At 50.1% G+C, this 19329-nt stretch overlaps 1 protein-coding gene across 1 annotated transcript in view; it reads left to right on the top strand.

Annotated features, from left to right (window-relative positions):
* RBM20 (RNA binding motif protein 20) overlaps nucleotides 1–19329 on the top strand; it is a 56750-nt gene that overhangs the window by 24962 nt on the left and 12459 nt on the right. The window contains exons 8-12 of the mRNA XM_018041108.1: nucleotides 7054–7133; nucleotides 9093–9741; nucleotides 14027–14131; nucleotides 15691–16351; nucleotides 17943–18077. Of these exons, the coding sequence (XP_017896597.1) occupies nucleotides 7054–7133; nucleotides 9093–9741; nucleotides 14027–14131; nucleotides 15691–16351; nucleotides 17943–18077 (1630 nt within the window). The remainder of the gene's footprint in view (nucleotides 1–7053; nucleotides 7134–9092; nucleotides 9742–14026; nucleotides 14132–15690; nucleotides 16352–17942; nucleotides 18078–19329) is intronic.

The raw sequence follows: 19329 nt of genomic DNA, 5'->3' as shown, positions 1-19329 counted from the left end.
AAATTGCTTAACCTCTGTGTACCTCAGGTTCCAGATCAGTAAAGGACTATATACCTGTGTTCTTTCGTTTTAAGCATTTTTTTTTTCACACGTGGTCTTCTTGAGTCTCACAATCACCCTCCCCTGTGACGTGTGTAGGGTGGATAATAACAGTAATTAAAATAGTACAACAATAATAATGAGACTATGTGCCTTTAATTGAGTCCTGGGTCAAGTAGTGTGCCAAGCACTTTAAGATATTATCTACTGTGATCCTGACATCAGTCCTGTCGGACAGGTATTATTATCAGTTCTACAGACAAGGAAACTGAGCCTCATAGAAGTTTGGTAACTGGCCTGAAATCACAGTTACTGGAAGAGTCATGATTGTATCTTAGGGCTGTTTTGGTTTTGCACTCTGTGTGCGTCTCCTTATTGTGTTTTTATGATCTCCGTTGTCCATGTGAAAAAAAGAGAAATCAGATAATTTGCTTGTAGTCATCCAGTCATTAAGCTGCAGAGATAGTATTCTAACAGAGCTTCTCAAACTTCAGTGTGCGTACACATGCCTTGTGGATCTTGTTGAAATTTCTGATTCAGTAGGTCTGGGTCAGGGCTGTGGTTCTGCATTTCTCACACACTCCCAGGAGACGTCAATGTTTCTGGTCCTTGTAGCACACTCTAAGTGGCCAGAACAGGTGGATCCTGACCTTTAGCGAGGATTTTGTGCTCCCCAAGTAGTCACACTGCCTCTACGTGAAAGCATCTTAGAGCATGTTTCAATTACATAGTAACGGGTGTATTATGGTCCCCATGTTGACATGAATCAGCTTGGACTTCCTCTGCAAGTCCAAGCCCTTCTTTTATCTCCATTAAAGCATACTGGCTAATATAAATAAAAGAATTTATTGGCTCATGGAACTGAAAAAAACAAGAGTAGCCCTGGGTTGCAGGCATGGCTGGATTCAGGACCCAAGTGCTATCATTTGGACTTGGTTTCTGTTCCCTTGGCCTTGTTGCTGGGGTCTCCCTGGGCTGGGCCCCGACAGCCCCCGGCTCTCTCCTCTACGTGGTGTGATGGCTTCAGTGACTCCAGCATCTTTGGCTCCTCAGCCTCCCATTTTCCTTCACCGAGAGAAAGCCAGAGTTTTCCTAGTGATACCAGGGAAGTCCCTCTGATACATGCGCTTCCCTGAGCCAGTCCTCGTAGCTGTGGTGTGATTGGTCAGACCATGTCACCTGCATCCTGGGAGCAGGCTGGGGACAGGGGATGGTTCCTGGGGAGGCAGACAGCAAGTCATTGTGTCCATATACGTCTCTGGGCCAAAGGGCCACCACGTGGGGCCCCACCTGGGCTTGCAGAGGTCGGGGAGACTTTGATTGGTCTTTCTCCTGTAATTTTACCTTTTGCTCACCAGACAAAGTGGAGGAGGAAGAAGGAGAGATTTTTATTTTAAGGCATTTCTCCTCTCCTCTCAAATATTTCCTCATGTCGGTAATCTTGTCTCACTCTTTGTGGCCGAGATTCTGTTCCTCAGGGCATTTGGGACAGAAACTTTCACACAATAGGTGTCCTACAAATGTGTGAAATGAGTGAGAAAATCTGAAAGAATGATAAAAAGTGAGTGTTTTCCTTCCTGCAGACCTGCATGAGAAGACTGATTATTCAAAGTCCTCTTGCCCAGAGACTCTCACCAGGTAGACTGGGGCGTGACTGAGGCTCCCGGGTGGTTTGGGAACCGTGGGCCTGTTTTCAGAGCCATTGGTCTTGCCAGCCTCCTACGCACAGAGATGGTCTTTGGCCCTGGGAAGCAGTCTTGTGAGTGATCCATGATCTCTTGGTTAAGGAGAATAAATCAGTAAATGATGACTGAGGGTCTTTTCCATGTAAGATGTAGTGCCAAGGGTAACAGTGAGCATGCGAGAGGTCCTCACTTGGGGGAAAGTTTGCTATCTCACTGGCAGAGAAGCTAATCTCATGATTTAAACCTGAGTGCATCTGTTCCAAGTTCCCAGAAGATCAGTGGCAAAAGGCACTATGACTTGGTTGTGTCAAGAAGGGGAGAGATTCCTGAGTAGAGCCTTGAAGGATGAGGCAACTAAACAGAGAGGGGGCCTCCAGGCAGGAGGTGGGTGAGAGGTAGAGTCTGGAAAGCACAGTGATACAGAAATAATCAGGGATGCTGTGACAGTATGTGGCTGTGACAAGTTCAGGGCTCATCTGCAAGGTGTCAGCATCTTCCTAAGGTTCTTGAGACAAATGAAACAGCCCAGGAGGGGTTAGGAGGCACGAAACTCTCTAGCGGCTTCTTTTACGCTGGCCCAGCACTCTGTGGCCTTTATCAGGACAGCACTCTCTGCCCCGAGGCTCTCAGTGGATGCCAGGTGGGCCTCATTATCTCACCTTTATAGGTGGAGAAGGTGAGTCTCCCACAGGCAACAAGCCATGACCCCAGGTGACCCTGCCAGCTGGCAGCAGGGCTGGGCTGCTCTTCCTGGGTGGAGATTCTCCATCCACGGAGACTCCCTGTGAGATCATACTTCCCTGGGACTGTATGGGGCTTGGAATCTCACTCTTGCTTTAAAGCAGCAAGATGTGTTGACAGAGAGCATTGTAAATGGTCCCCTGGGGGCTGGTTGACAGTGGAAATGGATTCACCGTTGGGGTGTGTGTTAATATACCATCCTGTGCACTTCTGTGTGTGTTTGAAGTATTCTGCAATAAAAAGGTGTATCCAAACATCATCACACACCTACTCCATCCTCTTCTTTTTCCACTCCTCTGCAGTGATTATGGCTTTCTTTTACCTGCTTCCTTTATACCTTTAACCACACGATAATGAGGCCAGGCCTGAAGAGGAAGGTTGAGAGAGGATTTTCTTAGAGTTGTGAAAAGTTGATTCTGTTATTTGAAAGCCTTTGGCCACTTCTGACTCCTCAGATGGCAGCTGGCAGGGTGTTTGGGCCAGAGAGTGCCAATAGTTTGGAATTATCACTTAAAATAGAGGAACTGACCTCCAGTCCTTGGAGCGGGGAGTCATGGTGCCTGTGACCGCCATCTCCAGCATATAGTATTTGCAGATTGTTGTGGCCTTTCTCTGCAACCCATCCCTCCAACTCTCCAGCCAGTCATCGTGCCATGAAACTCAATCATTCCATGGGGGGCCCAGTGCTGCTGCTGCTGCTAAGTCACTTCAGTCGTGTCCGACTCTGTGCGACCCCATAGACGGCAGCCCACCAGGCTCCCCCATCCCTGGGATTCTCCAAGCAAGAACACTGGAGTGGGCTGCCATTTCCTTCTCCAATGTATAAAAGTGAAAGTGAAGTCGCTCAGTCGTGTCCGACTCTTGGCGACCCCATGGACTGCAGCCCACCAGGCTCCTCCATCCATGGGATTTTCCAGGCAAGAGGAACTGACCTCCAGTCCTTGGAGCGGGGAGTCACGGTGCCTGTGACCGCCATCTCCAGCATATAGTATTTGCAGATTGTTGTGGCCTTTCTCTGCAACCCATCCCTCCATCTCTCCAGCCAGTCATCGTGCCATGAAACTCATCATTCCATGAGGGGCCCAGTGCTACTGCTGGTCAACAAGCCCATTCCCTGCTTCACCCAGCCATGCCACCTGAATAAAAGCAAATTCAGGGGGCGCTGGGCTGACAGTGGCCTCACAAAGCTGTTCTGTGGTTGAGAAAATAAGGGCAAGGAAATATTTAAGCCCAGAAGAGGCTCTTCTAGCCCCCAGAGAACTCTAGAAGCACCTCTCTGACCCCCAAGGGATTGCATTGGGCCATTGAGGATGTTTTTATCTGTGGTACCTGACTGGCCAGCTCTGCCCCATCATCAGCAAGGCATCCAGAAAGAGGAGGGCCCGAGGGGCTGTTGTCTGTGATGATGGAGGTCAGTAGGGTCCGAGAGCTCCTTGAATGCCTCTGGCTGTGCCACTGGCCTGACCTGCCCCTCCCTGAGGGTCTCAAGCCCACCCCGATGCTGCCCTGGGTAACCTATAGAACCTCAGCTGCTCCCTGACCAGGCCCCTCCTCTTACCCCATGCTTTTCTGGATCCGGACTAGAGGGACAATCAAGAGGACTTGAGGTTCCAGAAGGCAGAAGAAAGGTATTGAGGACCCTGGGGACGCTTTTTGCTACAGAAGGTCCCTCATCCAGACCCCTCAGGGAATTTGGATGCTGTCAAAAGTTGCCATGGTACATTTCACCTGGTGTGGGGGCACATTCATTAACCTTGGGCTGTTCCAGCTTGGCAGGGTGAGGACAGATTTGGGCCTGCCTGGTGCCAGCAGATCTTGTCCCACATCCCTGCTCTTGGTCTTGATGGTTCTCACGGGCTTTCCCAGGCTGGCCCACGTGGAGGCAGTGATGCTGCGGGTCTCCTAAGGACCAACCATCCCAGGCTGGCCTCTCCTGTGATGATGCAGGAGGCAACTTTCACTTTGTGGTCCAAGAAGGGGGCAGGCAGGAAGAAGGCCACTCAGTGGGTTCAGATCAACCTTCTCGTTTTACCAGCAACCCAGGCAGGAGGACAGGTGTCTGCAGTGGTGTAGAAGGAGGCACCCTGGCAAGAGCCTTCTTCTCCATGCAGGCCCACAGCCCCAGCTCCTTCCCTTGCTTGGCCTTGGGTTGCTGGCTTCTGGTCCAGTCTAAGCAGTTAGGTTGCTAGTTGCCTGTGCAGGGGCTGGATGATCTGGTTACTCATAGGTGACACTTCCATAGGCTTATAGAGGGGCCACACCTTTATAGCTATGGTCAGATGAAAGGGATCATTTGCCAAAACTGCGAGGCCTGCTCTTGGTGGGTATGCTGACCTGTGCTAGTTCCTGAGCGTTTTATTGAATAGGGATGGTCTGGCTTTTGACCACCCCCTCCTCCTTCATAGCCACAGTGGTAGCGATCACTGACTTCTCTTCTCTTCTCTCGTGTTTCAAGTTGACAAGCGATCCTTCCCTGACTTGAACATTTTTTTCTTATTATTATTAAGAAACTTTCTCTTTTTTTTTTAAATTTTACTTTATTTTACAATACTGTGTTGGTTTTGCCATACAGCAACATGTATCTGCCATGGGTGTACACATGTTCCCCATCCTGAACCCCCCTCCCACCTCCCTCCTCACACCATCTCTCTGGGTCATCCCAGTGCACCAGCCCCAAGCATCCTGTATCCTGCATTGAACCTAGACTGGTGATTCGTTTCTTATATGATATTATACATGTTTCAATGCCATTTTACCTCCCTTCCCTAAGTCCTAGCTCTGACCTCTCCTCTGAAACCACAGGAGGCTCCTCCTTAATTCTCTCCTCCCTTTATTATTCCTCAGCACAACCCTCAATGGCAGCAGTAACACAGATCAGTGTCTACGCATCCAGCTCATCATGGAGCTCACTTCGTATCTTTGGCCCTGGGTCTCACACCTATAAGATGAGGTGTTTGATGATACCTGACATCCATATAGGCTCTAAGATTTCACATTAATTGTTGGGTTGGCCAAAAAGTTTATTTGCATTTAAACACACTTTTTGGCCAACCCAATATATAGGAGGGGGAAAAATAAGGATATAAAGAACAGTTAATTACATTTCCTAAGAAAATTCTTTATCAAAAATTGACATTATAGACTGAGGGCTTTTAAGTCTTTTTTAAACATCAGTATTGTAGGGATGGCAGAGGATGAGATGGTTAAATAGCATCTGCAATTCAATGGTCGTGAATTTGAGCAAACTCCAGGAGATAGTGGAGGACGGAGGAGGCTGATGTGATGCAGTCCATGGGGTTGCAAAAAGTTGGACATGACTTAGCAACTGAACAACAACAACAATTTTGGGGATATAAATCACAAAGCATAAATTTACCCTGCTCCATCCATTTTAATTGAACGGACGAATTCTCTGTAGTCTTTCGCAAAATGCTTCCATCCTTCTGTGCCCCTAAATTTCATTTTTAACCATTTATTTTTATTGTTTTCTTATTTGTCCACTCTAGCGTTAGGAAATGCCACTCTAGGCTTTGGTTGGGATTTGGGGGCTGGGCTTGGTCCTGTCCTGGCACAGTCACCATATGGTGACTTCTAGAAGGGTGGAGCCTTGGGTGCTTGTATCCTCAACTGTGAAACCTGGCCTAGCCTGCACTGCCCACCTTGCAGACTTCCATTTAGCACTAAATGACCCACTAAAAGAACCATGCTGTAGTCAGGAGCTGCTGGAAGCGTGGGGGCATGGAAGGGACCTTGGAGTTAAAATGCCGGTTGTCAAGTAGAAGGCAATGGCACCACACTCCAGTACTCTTGCCTGGAGAATCCCATGGGTGGAGGAGCCTGGTAGGCTGCAGTCCATGGGGTCGCTAAGAGTAGGACACGACTGAGTGACTTCACTTTCACTTTCCTGCATTGGAGAAGGAAATGGCAACCCACTCCAGTGTTCTGGCCTGGAGAATCCCAGGGACGGGGGAACCTGGAGGGCTGCCGTCTGTGGGGCCGCACAGAGTCGGATACAACTGAAGCGACTTAGCAGCAGCAGCAGCAACCATCTCTGTAAATGTGTTCCTTAACCCAGCACAACTCCAGAGGTCACCCTAGAGCACAGCGTGGCTGGTGACTGGAGCTGTGCCAGGCAGAACTCTGCCTTGATGTCTCTGGGTCTCAGTTTCCTCAGATGTAAAATGTGGGGGCTGCATTCTCTGATCTTCAAGTCTCTTTCTAAGTTGTAACACCTCTTCCCCTCCCTCCCTCTTTCCTTTTGTTCCTTTCACATATTAGATATTTTCTTTTATTTTGGAGGGAGGTGGGAGGTGGGTAGTAACAAATGCTGCTTTCCGCCTGCACCTGGAGAGTGAGCCTCAGACTTCTTCCTTCCCAGCTTCATGGATGCCATGTGCCCTGGACCAGTCAGCCCCGCACTGTTCAGCATTATGCTCATACTTCTCATCCTCTGGATTAAACTGTCTCCCCCTAAGAAGGCTCTTTCCCCCCTTTGGTGGATGGGGCAATGAACCCAAGTCCTAGCTGCTTCCCTCTGGTGTTTGCAAGGCCTTCTCAGGTCTGACAGTGACCCTCTGACTTTGCCTAGAAACCTGGGAAGACCGTGGCTGCCATCATCCAGGACATCCATTCCCAGAGGGAGAAGGACATGTTCCGGGAAGCAGAAAGGTGAGGCCCGGCCTTGGTCTCAGGGCAGATTCTGGGTCATTGGAACATCCTCCCCTTTCTTGGGGTACTTGAGTCATTCTGTGCCCTGCCCTTGCCTCATCCTGTCCATCAGCTTTTTCTGGGCATTATACTTCTTTGTGTCCGAGGGAATATGCGAGTCCAGTCGAGTGCTCAGGTTAAACCTCAGAAAAATTCAAGATGCTCAGCTTCCTCTCAGCTGCTCCTCCTTTGTTGGAAAGGCATATAGGAGAGGGTCTGCTGATATATGACTCTTAGGGGCAAGGGTACACTCTGCTAAAACAGCCTGAGAGTGTGTGCGGTGTATGTGTGTTGTGTTCGCTTTGTGTTATGTGGTTCTATTGCATATGTGGTATGTTGTATGTATGTATGGTTATGTGCAGTGTGTGTATTTTGTCTGTGTTATATGGTTGTATTGTGTGTGTTGTGTTGTATGTGTGTTTGATATGTGTGGAGTGGTGTGTGTGTGTGGTGTGGTACATGTGTGTTGTACGTGTGGTATATCTATGGGGTCTGTGTGTGTGTGATATGTGTGGTGTCTCGTGTGTGTTGTGTGTGGTGTGGGTGCATGTGTGTTGTACGTGTGGTATATCTATGGGTCTGTGTGTGTGTGTGTGATATGTGTGGTGTGGGTGTATGTGGGCTCTGAGTGTGGTATGTGTATGTGTATGTCTTCTGATTTTTCTTGAGCTGAATGTAGGTGCAGAAACGTCTGTGACTTGACCGGTCACTCACTCAACACTGAGTGCATTTGGTTTTCTGACTCATCTCTCCCAACTGAAGCTGTGACTCTGCCAGGCTGAGGCTGCAAGGTCACCCCTGTCACCACCCCGCAGAGTGAAGATGGTCCCTGCGGGGGCCACTGTGCAGAACAGCAGGAGCAGCAGCGGGCCTGCTCATTCTGTGTTTTTCACCCAGAGCTGCCACAGGTGGCGCTCTAACCTTGCTGCAGAGGGCCCGGCCCAGGCTGTATCCCGAGAGGAGGTCAAAGCTGGTCCCAGGGAGCCACATCTCTTGTCCCCTGGTCAGTGAGGACCGCGTGGTTTTCCTGTATTTGGAAACCAAATGGAAGTTCCCCATCCTTTTAGAATATTGGGTGGATGACTCAACTGACCTGTTTAATAACAACCGTGTGTGTGTATATGTGTGTGTTTGTGTCTATCTTTGTTTGCAAACCAGCCCAATTATTCATCCCCACTCCAGGGTTGGGATTTTTGTTTTTCAAATATTGTGGCTGTTTGAGTTTTTTAAAGACACACGTGAAGCTGCAGCTGCCCCTGCAGTTCTGTGGTAGAGTCCCGAGGGCAGGTGACCAGGAAGCCTTGCTCTGAACCCTAGATAGGCTCAGGTCCTCTTCCGGATTTCTGTTTCATCATCTGATACATGAGCAGGTCAGAGCTCTAAGGACTCTTCCAACCCCAAATGCCTTCCTAGAAAAATGGAGGCCAAGAGGTGGCCTTTACTTCGGTGGAGGCCAGGTGTAGGGGTGACTTCAGTCTCCTAGACAAGAGGTCGTCTGACTGAACCCAAGGTTAGGCAGCCTCTTCCACCAGGCTGGACCAGAGCAACCTTGCTGGACCCCAAACTCCCCTCCCTTCCCTGGGACAGTCTCCTGCTGCCTGAGTGAAGCTCATTTCCAAGAGGAGATGTGGCTGAGCCAAACCAGCCCAATTATTCATCCCCACTCCAGGAGCATTATGAGGAAAGAAGCAGAGGGCAGCCAGCATTGCGCCCAGGGAAAATCCCTCCCTGAGGGCGGAGGGAGGCAGAGCTTGCTCCTGGACCACTCTGGGGGCTCTGCACAGTGGTGGTAAGAGCGCATGGCCGGGTGGGGTCACGTGCTCCGTGGCTCTATTGCAGAGATGGGGTGTATCTGGCCGGGGTGGGGGGACCTGTGGGTGCTGCAGATTCTAAAGCGGCTCCTTTGCCACCCCCTCACAGGTACGGCCCAGAAAGGCCACGATCTCGAAGTCCAGTGAGCCGGTCGCTGTCCCCGAGGTCCCACACTCCGAGCTTCACCTCCTGCAGCTCTTCTCACAGCCCCCCGGGCCCCTCCCGGGCCGACTGGGGCAACGGCCGGGACTCCTGGGAGCACTCTCCCTATGCCAGGAGGGAGGAAGAGCGAGGCCCAGCGTCTTGGAGGGAGAACGGGGAGGACAAGAGGGATAGGACGGACACGTGGGCGCATGATCGCAAGCACTACCCCCGGCAACTAGACAAAGCCGAGTTAGAGGAGCGACTGGAAGCGGGGAGGGGCTACAGAGAAAAGCACCCGAGGTCTGGGTCCCCCAACCCGCTCCATTCCGCGTCGGGCTACAAAAGCCGAGAAGATGGCTACCACCGGAAAGAGTCCAAGGGCAAATCGGACAAGTACCTGAAGCTGCAGCAGGATGCCCCGGGGAGGTCCAGGAAGAAAGATGAGGCCAGGCTGCGAGAAGGCAGGCACCCCCACACCGACGACTCGCGCAGGGAAGACGGACTGGAGCCCAAGGGCACCAAGTCCAAACAGAGTGAGAAAAACAGAGCCAAGAGACCTGATCGAGACCAGGAAGGAGCTGATGACAGAAAAGAAAGGATAGCAGAGAATGAGGTAAGGATGGAATCCCTTTCCCCCAGGTAAGGAGAGGCAGGTCCCAGGGGAGAAGACTAATAAGGATAATGAACATTTATGGAATGAATGAAATACTTACTGAATGTGTACTCTGTGCCAGGCGCTGTGCTAACCATGTCATCTCAACTCATTTAATCCTCGCAGCAACCCTACGAAGAAATACTAGTAATAATATTATTATTACTGTGGATGAGGCAGCTGAGGCCCAGAGAGCTTAAGTTAGTTGCTCAAGGACACATGGTTGGAAATGGAACTGGAATGACACTCAGGTGATCTGGCTTCAAGTCCCACCGCACCCTCCTGCCTTCACTGGAAGTTCGGCAAGGACTTGATGCAGAGGCCTTCTGTTGGATTTTGTCTGTTTGTCCAGGGTGGAGCGGCCCTGAGGTGTTTGCACCCACACACTCTGCCAGGGTAGATTAGACCTTTGGTCTGCTCCGTCCTTTCTCCTGCCAAAAGCATCCACCAGTGTTGGGCTTTGATGAGAGGTGGTAAAGGAGAAGCCACCACCACCCACTAAATTATACTGGGTGCCCAGGGCTTGGTGTGTTTCTCCAGACATTGTGTTTCCTTCCATTGGAGTAAAAACACTCAGCAGTTGGCTGGCACCTTCCATCCAAATGCCTCATCCAGAGCTCATCATCTGCTGCAGGACTTCAGTCCTCCTTGTGACCCACTGATGTTAAACTCTCATGACCATCTTGAGAACAGCCTAGAGTCTACAGGGGTGCCCCAGGAGCCAGAGAACAGGCAGCAACTGAACTTGGGGGATGAAGGCTAAGGACAGGGTCCCTGCCTTTCTTATGATACGCAAATGCCCACCACAGGGCATTCCCCTGCCTGGGAGCCCCTCCCCTGCTGACGTCCACATGGCTCCCTCTTCGGCTCCTGTGTCTTTATTCATTGTCACAATCTCCAAAGTTTATTCTTGGTCACCGCATAAAATCACAACATCCCAACCCACTTCTCATCCTTCCCTGCTTCCTTTTTCTTAGGGGCATCTGTCTCCTTCCAATCTATCTCCTAACGTCTTTATTCTGTATAGGGTCTGCTCTCCCTCCCAGCCCTCCCCCACCCCAACCCCCTTGTGAGCTCAGTGAGGGCAGGAATTTGTGTCACTGCCCGTCCCCTCTAATTCCTGGATTAGGGTTTGGCACAGAGTGGGCGTTCAGTAAGTATTTGTAAAAGGAATGAATGATTGAGTCCAGACTCTGGAGGCAGAAGCCTGGCTTCTGAGAACTAGGTCACACCCTGTTCTTCTTGGCCTCAGTTTTCTCGTTTGTGAAATGGGTGTGATCACAAGGCTGCTGTAAGACTTTTAACAAGATTGTGCTCATGGGAAACCCTGGGAGAGTCTGAAGGGAGTGCCCGTGCTGACAAAGCCATCGTATGCACTTCTCAGTGTTTGTGGGAGGCCACAGCCAGACGTGAGGCTCTGCCCTGACCATGAGACCAGAAGAAAACGAAAGAAGACCAGGCAGTGAATAGGACAGCATGGGAAAGAGGCTCTCGTCCACTTTTCCTGGCGGGGGCACCCAGGTTTACAAACCCAGATGCCTAGAGCAGGGAAATCAGACTGGTGACACAGACCAGGTAGCATGACTGAAGCCAGAGAGAAGAACTGGGAATGTGGGGGACCAGGGAGGAAATGCCTGTATATTGGGTCAGCCATGTCACAGGTCCACTCTATGGCTGCCACACAGGCATACGTACCCTGTGTCTGATTTCCCTTTTCTTAGAGCAAGACCAAAGTCCAGATGCAGATATCGGTATGCAATTTCCCACGTTTTAGAAACTATGTAAAACGAAACATGTCTGTAGGTCAGATGGAGCCCCAGGGGTCCCCAGAATACGGCCCCCAGTATAAATGATCCACAGGAGAGAGAAATATCTAAAGAACGCATGCTCAGTTCAAAGCCTAGAGAGAGCGCCACGCATGCTGGGTGGCAGGTGTGTACTCGTTACTCACTTCACCCTCTCCTACCAGTCTCCATGCTCGTAGTCATGGAGCACCTAGCACTAGGGCTGCAGCTGTGAGTCAAAGCTAAAATGACTCTTGATTGCACGGAGCTCATGGTCTCTTGAAAAACATGCTCATCAAATAATCCCTTCATTGAACAGATGGGTATGAGTGTTAAGTGTTAAGGAGGTGGAGGATGCAGTGCTATCAGTATCTTTAACAAGCCAGAGGCTTTCCTGGGTTAGGATGTGCCTGTTGAGTCTGAAAGGAATGGTGGGTATTTACTGGGTCAAAAGGAAAGAGAACAGACAGAGGGAATATCATGTGCAAAGGCCCTGTGGCTAGAGACCAGTGTTGCTGGAGCAGAGAGAGCCAGGGATAGAACGGTGGGAGGTGAGGCCGATGTGTCAACGAGGGACTGCTTATGCAGAGCCTTACAGGCAGGTTGAGGGGTTTTGTCTTTATCCTAAGTTCTAGGGGAAGGAAATGAAGCATTCAGACAGGAAGGTGCAGGCACGATATAATTGTTGTTACATTTTGGAATCATCATTCCCAAGGACCTTGGGGAGAATACACTTGGGAGGAGGCTGCCGAGCAGAAGGGGGAGACCAGTTAGTAGGTGGTTTAGCAGTGACCCCAGCCCTGTGGTGACAGCGCTGCCTGCAATAGTCAGGACCTAATACTTTGCTCCCTGACCTGGTGGGTGGGGATGGGGTGGGGCGCGAGTACACTGGTTGCCTTTGTCTGTTCCCCATAAGCTGCTGTCACCTGGAAGTGGTCCCAGGTCTAGGGATGCCCTGAAAGGCACCACGGTGTCGCCTTTGCCTGCAGGGATGAAGGGCAGGGGGTCCTTCTGGCAAGCGGGTTTTCAGAGGCCAGGTTGTCCGTGCCTCTCCCAGCTAGAACTGGAGGGAGCCTCTTTACTGTGTTGATTTGGATGTGTGGCTGTAGGAACTGCCTGGGAAGGGTATGGGCTGTTTATTTTGACAAGGGAGGGCGGTGGGTAATTTATTCAGGAAGACAGAAAATGAAGAAAAGTGGCCCCCTGTTGGTAGAAGCTCTGGGTTCTGAGGGCTGGAAAGGCATTTGGAGCTGCTTTGAGCTCAGGTCAGCTCAGAAGGCTAGAGCAGAGATTCTGCTGCAAACACTGGAAAGAGCAAAGACTTGAGGATTTCAACTGTCTTTCCCTGTCCGGTCATATCTAGTTAAACCCGTCAGCCCTGAGCTCCCAGCCAGGCTGGCTCCTTGTCAGCAAAGAGAGGCGTGTCTGCTCGTAAGAAATCAGAGTGAGAGTGGTTTACTTTGAGCCAACTTCAGCCAGAGTTGTCGAGAAAATGCAGCTTGCTCCCAAGAACATCCGGGAACACTCATTGGTTTGGTGGCCAAAGTTTAAGTCATGGGAGAATATCCTCCGCAAGCTTCTAAAATGGGGGTTGGCAAACGTTTTTCTACAAACAAAAACAGAGAGTAATTATTTTCGGCCATGTGGGCAAGTAGGCTAAATTGAGGATATTATGTAGGTACTTGTATCATCATTTAGCATGCAACTGTTTAGAGACGTGAGAAGCATTGTTAGTTCACAGACCGCACAGAAAAGAAGCCCTGGGTCAGATTTGGCTTGAGGATGGGAGTTGGCTGACCCCTGTTTTAAAGGCAGATCAGAGACCCTAATTCTCAAAGCAAACACCTGCTTCAGTTGTTCACTATCCCAGACATGAGTGCTAGCATGAGGGACTTAATCTGAGGGAAGGGATGGGAGGAAGGAAGGTAGGAAAGGATTGCTAGCTGGGGCAATAACTCTAGGACGGAGATAAGTCAAAAGTGAGATGACGGGGCCCTGATTGGATGACAGCACCCTTCCTAACCCTAAGTGGCCTGAAAGTGATTTTTTAATACAGATCTGTTGGTAGACGTCACCATGATGGTTATGAACCCCAGGGTCAGATTCCCCTTTTCCCCTTTGTTCACCCTGTCTACAGATATCACGGCTGCAAAAAGTATCCAGTTTACCAGGAACTTCTGTCTCCCTAAAGTCCTCAGGGAAAACATTAGTGAAACATCTCTCTGCCTCCATTTGTCTGTGCCTCGAGCAAGTTACTTAACCTCTCTGAGCCTCAGTGTCCCCATCTGTAAAAAGACAATAACAGCACCTGCCTCCAAGGGATTTTGTGAGGATAAAGGATGTGATGTGTGTGACATGCATCTGGCATCATTAGCTGTTCTCAGTAACGTTCTTTTTCTCCTGGTGTGCCCTCTGTCACTGTTCACTATTGATTTGGTTTGTTCTGTGCTTCCTTTGCTAAGGCTGGAAAAGAGGAACAGGATAGCATGGAAGAGAATCCCCCATCAGTGGGCAGACAAGAGAAGGAAACAGAATCCTCCGATACAGAAAACAGAAGAGCGAGGAAGGTAAAGTTTGTGCCAGATGCTGGCAGTGTAGCCGCACCGGCACAACGGCTCTGGGACCCCAAGTCACAGGCCTCCTCAAGTCATAGGGCTTCCAGTGCTGCCTGGGGATGACCTGCTTGCGGCATGGCATGTGTCTGAGACCGCAGCAGTGGATCCATGAATGAAGCCAGCACTGTCTGGAGCAACGGCTTCACCTGCGATCTTTGCACAGTCTTTATTGAAGAGATCTTTACCACCTGCCTGGGCTCTGTCTCCATCTTCAGTAACTTGGCTGTGCTCATAAGAGAAAGCATGTGCCTGCGAAAGACTCCAGGCTACAGAGCCAGACTCCCAAAATAGGCAGGTCCTGGGGAAGGGCTGCAGGCAGAAGGGGGCTTTGGGTACTCAGGCTGGGACCCTGACCTCAGTAGCCTCTGATGCTTGGATTAACCAAACATCTACTGTGCTTGTAAAGATTACTTTACTTAATTAAAATGAAAAACCCAGTCACAGGGCTGGGGCTGCCACAGCAGAAAGAAATGTCCTTGGAGCGTGGCCAGCTTCATGCCTTTCCAGTCAGAAGAGGCAGGGAGATGAGTATCACTGGCTGGAAGCTGATCTCCTAAATCTGGCTGCCGGGCCCCTGGGCTGCTGGGGACATGAGGGGAAAGTCTCGGGAGGAGCCAAGTGTGAACTGTGGCTGTGGAGGGCTGTACCCTTGCTGGGAGAGGGTGTTTAGGGGGGACCTTGTAAGGGCTTCGCTGCAATTACATTTAGTGATGCCCTGCAAGCAAGTTGATGCGTTTAGAGCTTATAACTTACTCATTCATTCAAAAGCTATCTCAAAACTTAAAAAAATAAAGTTTCTAGAAATTAATCATAAAAAGATGAGCAGAGATGATTATCCATTAATAGGAAGTATGTGGAGCATGGCTCAGAGGTTAAAGAATCTGTCTGCAATGCAGGGGACCCAGGGTTTGATCCCTGGGTCAGAAAGATCCTCTGGAGAAGGGAATGGCTACCCACCCCAGTATTATTGCCTGGAGAATCCCATCGGCTATAGTCCATGGCATCACAAAGAGTCAGACACAACTGAGCGGCTAAGCACCACCATAGAGTGCTTCACAATAGGAAGTAGGCTAAATAACTTTGACTGGAATCCTACATGGGCATTAACAGTTATGGTAGAGATGTAGATTCTATGATGCAGAAGCACCTCTAAGCCATAATACCAAGTAAAAATGTAAGCTACCCACAGCTGAAAACAAAACAAACAAAAAACCCCAATCTTTTTATTGAATACCTGTTATGTACCAGGAGTTGAGATTCTTTGTGCCACTTGGTAGGTTAAACATTAAGGGCTTACTCCAACTCCTGTGTTATTTTGAGGCTCATCCTAGGGATAAATCAATGATGAGAGATTGAATGGTTTACAGCTCCTAATTACCCAGGTGGCAGTAAGATTGCACAGCATCTTTCGGTTTGAGGGGTCCTGTGGTCAAGATTTGCACCCTCTTCTGGTTAGATACTAAGAACCAGGTCTCAGCCACCCTCTGACCTCCATCTGCATTTTTATTCAGGAGCAGGATTCGGAGAGTGGAAGTGAGGCTGAGGGTGAGAGCTGGTACCCCACGAACATGGAGGAGCTGGTGACAGTGGATGAGGTAGGGGAGGAAGAAGATTTTATCATGGAACCAGACATCCCAGAACTAGAGGAGATTGTGCCCATAGACCAGAAGGACAAAATCTGTTCAGAAGTATGTCCCTGTGTGACAACTGCCTTAGACCTGGACTTTACCAAAGGCTTCGCCAAGGAGGGAGTCAAGACCATCGGGAATGGGGCTGCGGAAATCAGCCTCAAGTCACCCGAAGAACTGCCTTCTGCTTCCATGGGCTGTCCCAGTGACATGGACGTGGAGATGCCTGGCCTAAATCTGGATGCTGAGCGGAAGCCAGCTGAATGCGAGACAGGCCTCTCCCTGGAGGGCTCAGATTGCTACGAGAAGCCCGCAAAGGGAGGAGAGAGCTCAGATGTTCGTCAGGCCCCTCCACTTCTGCAAATGTCTTCCCCCAAGCCAGCAGAGGAGAGGGCCTGGCAGCCCGGCCCGTTTCTCGATGACTGCAAGGCCAGGGGGACCCCCGAAGATGGGGCTGGTGAAGACAGCACCCTGGAGGAGAAAGCCGGCCCCCCCACTGAAACCGACCTCCAAAGCCAGGCTTGCCAAGGAGCGTCGACCCCGGGTAACTACCTCCCTTTTTCCTCCCTTTTTCTGTGTGGTTGGGTTGATCCGACCACTGCTTCCCTGGAGCAGTGTGTGAGCAAGTGCAGGCTGGAACTAACACAAGTCAGGGTTCAGCCGGCGTGAAAGCTGGTGCAGGAGGCAAGCTGAAAAGCCTGGTTAAACTGCTAGAGCTTTGAGGCAGTGGTTAGCTCTTAGCTTTTAGGTAGGGGACGTTGGGTAGGAGACCACACATTTTCTGAAAAGCAGACTCAGATGGGACGTACTTCTTTGCCTTGACAGGAGCCCAGATGAACTCCGACAACTAAATTAGCAAGTGTTTGGGGTTATCAAAGGCGCTTTGGTTCCTGGGGATCAGCAAGCAGCCTTTCCTGCCTGAGCCACAGAGGACCACCCAGGCAGTTACTTCTGTGAGGCCTGAGTGAGGGCGCAGAGCTTCTGAGGGCAAGAAAGGAGAGAAAGGAATGGGCAGAGGGCAGAACAATGGGCTCACAAAAGGGCCTGGCTGGTTTCCCTTCTCACCATCTCAGACCCACTTTTCTCCAGGATCTGATGGTGAAACCCGACTTATCTCGGGATCTCCTCCACCTCCATTGGAGGTGATGTTGTGTCTGTGCCTGGCACTATGACATCATGAAGACAGAGTTTAAAATAGGCTAAGCCCGGTCCTCTCTGCCAAGTGGAAACTAAGATCCAGCAAGAGCTGTGGGGGGAAGGGGGGAGGTGTGGCCCTCCATGTTCTCCCAGTGAAAATAGCTAGAAATTCATTTTGCAGAAAGCCTGTGGCATTCCAGAGTTTGAAGGAAGTGTGGGGATAAGAGTCCAAGGCAGAAAATAGAGAGGAAGGGCTTAAAAATAAATATTTCAGCTCAGTGCTCTGTAGTTGGCACAAACTGGTTGGTGCGCGGGGGGTCTGGGCTTCCCTCCATGTCAAGCTGACCTGAGCTCTTTTTCACCTGTATGGATCTGAGCCTCCATGGAAACTCTGCTGTGAGCTGCCTTGTTGCTAGAGCAATGCTGAGGCCTGGGCTGTGTCTAGAGAAGGCAAGAATAAAGGAGGAGCGAGTGCCGTTCACCTTGCTCGGATTGAACCTCCTCTGTGTTGCAGTATAGGTCTTGACATGCACTGGTGTTCATGGCTCATTGGCTTCCCCAGTGTTTGGAGTTCATATTTAATAACACTGCTCAATAGGCTTGGGGTGAGAATGGCATTGCCTCTTCTTCCCGCCTCGGTGCTCCTGTGGATGTCAGCACAATTTTTGCACTTCAGTGATTCTTCTGCCCGCAGAAATGGAGTGATACTGAGTCGGGGGCACGGGGGTGGATCATTCCAACCGAAGGTATCAGAGGCCCATCCCCCACAGAGCCCATGCCAAGATTCGCCTAGTTTTCTTGTGTGTGGCGTTCTTTTGGCAGCCGTAAAAGCTCTTTATTCTAGCACTTTGGTTCTAATTAGCAGCCCTGGCCCTAGTCTCATGTTATTAAGCAGCCCCAGGACCATTTCCCATCACACAGTGCAAGGAGCAGGATTTCAGGGATTCTTGGAGGCAGGTTGTGTTCATTGGTATTCTGTCCCGGCTCATGTTTTGCAGAAAACTCCAGGTACTCGGAAATGAAATCTCTGGACGTGAGGTCACTTGAAGACGCTGAAGTGGAGCTAAAACAGCCCCTTTCTTTGCCTTCCTGGGAACCAGAGGATGTGTTCAGTGAACTTAGCATTCCTCTAGGTGGGTGAGATACTCAGTCCTTCCTGAGAATTCAGTTCCAGGGGACAATAGTTCTGTAATAATGTTTAAGAGCTTGAGAAGGCTGTTTGTCATTTTGTTGTAGTATTAATGTCTGATGCAATCACCCAGATTAACCTGCAGCTTTAAAGTTTCTTGCAATTTCAGTCTCCCATAGTAGACCAAGATAGCTCATGGGGCCAGACTTTGAACGGCACTGCCCTAGGAGCCAGAGCAAAGAGACTTGTTTTTCCTGTCAGGAAATGTTTCATTCCTAACCGCACAGCCCTTATTCAGCCCGGGTAGTGGCGGCCCACCAGCCGCCACAGAGTCAACAGAAATGCCCTCCTGGCCCCAGCACTTCTCCAAACAACGCTGCTTTTTTTTTTTCCCTCTTTGAGGGACTAGCTTCTCTGAGGCAATGATACTGAATAGACTGTATTTAGGGGCTTCCCAGGTGGCTCACAGGTAAAAGAATCCACCAGCCAATGCAGGAAATGCAGGAGACGTGGGTTCAATCTCTAGATCAGGAAGATCCCCTGGAGGAGGAAATGGCAACCCACTCCAGTATTCTTGACAGAAAAATCCCACGGACAGTCCATATGGTTATAAAGAGTTGGACATGACTGAGCAACTGAGAACGCACTCTGTAGTGGATAAAGGGGTCCCTGGGTCCCTGTCCTTCCCATGTTGGTGACTGCATGTCCTCAGACAAGTCATAACCAGGAATTTTTTTTCCACTTACAGCAGGTCCTTCAGCTTCCTTGGGAGCTCAGCTGGTAAAAATCCACCTACAACGCAGGAGACCCCAGTTCAATTCCTAGGTCGGGAGGTTCCCCCGGAGAAGGGACAGGCTACCCTCTCCAGCATTTATGAGTTGGTAGCTCAGCTGGTAAAGAATCCACCTGCAACGTGGGAGACTTGGGTTCAATCCCTGGGTTGGGAAGGTCCCCTGGAGAAGGGATAGGCTGCCCACTTCAGTATTCTCACCTGGAGAATCCCCATGGACAGAGAAGCATGGCACGATAGCCCATGACGCGACTAAGCGCAGCATGGCAGGTCCTTCATTAACAACGATGAGCCCCAAAGGAGCTAGTCAGCATGAGGCTCACACTTTCCATCAAGTTTTCTTTTTTCCTTTTCATCTGCTGTATAAAAATCCCTTATTTTTTTCTGTCCTCCAGTGTGCCATTTAGTCAGATGCAAAGAGCAAACTTCCTTTTTTTTTTTAAAAAAAAAAAAAAGGAGTTTACTA

Source organism: Capra hircus, chromosome 26 (genome assembly GCF_001704415.2).
Source record: "Capra hircus breed San Clemente chromosome 26, ASM170441v1, whole genome shotgun sequence".
In the NCBI taxonomy this organism is placed as follows: domain Eukaryota; kingdom Metazoa; phylum Chordata; class Mammalia; order Artiodactyla; family Bovidae; genus Capra; species Capra hircus.
Note: the sequence above shows the minus strand (reverse complement) of the source record. Positions and strands in the feature narration are given on the sequence as shown.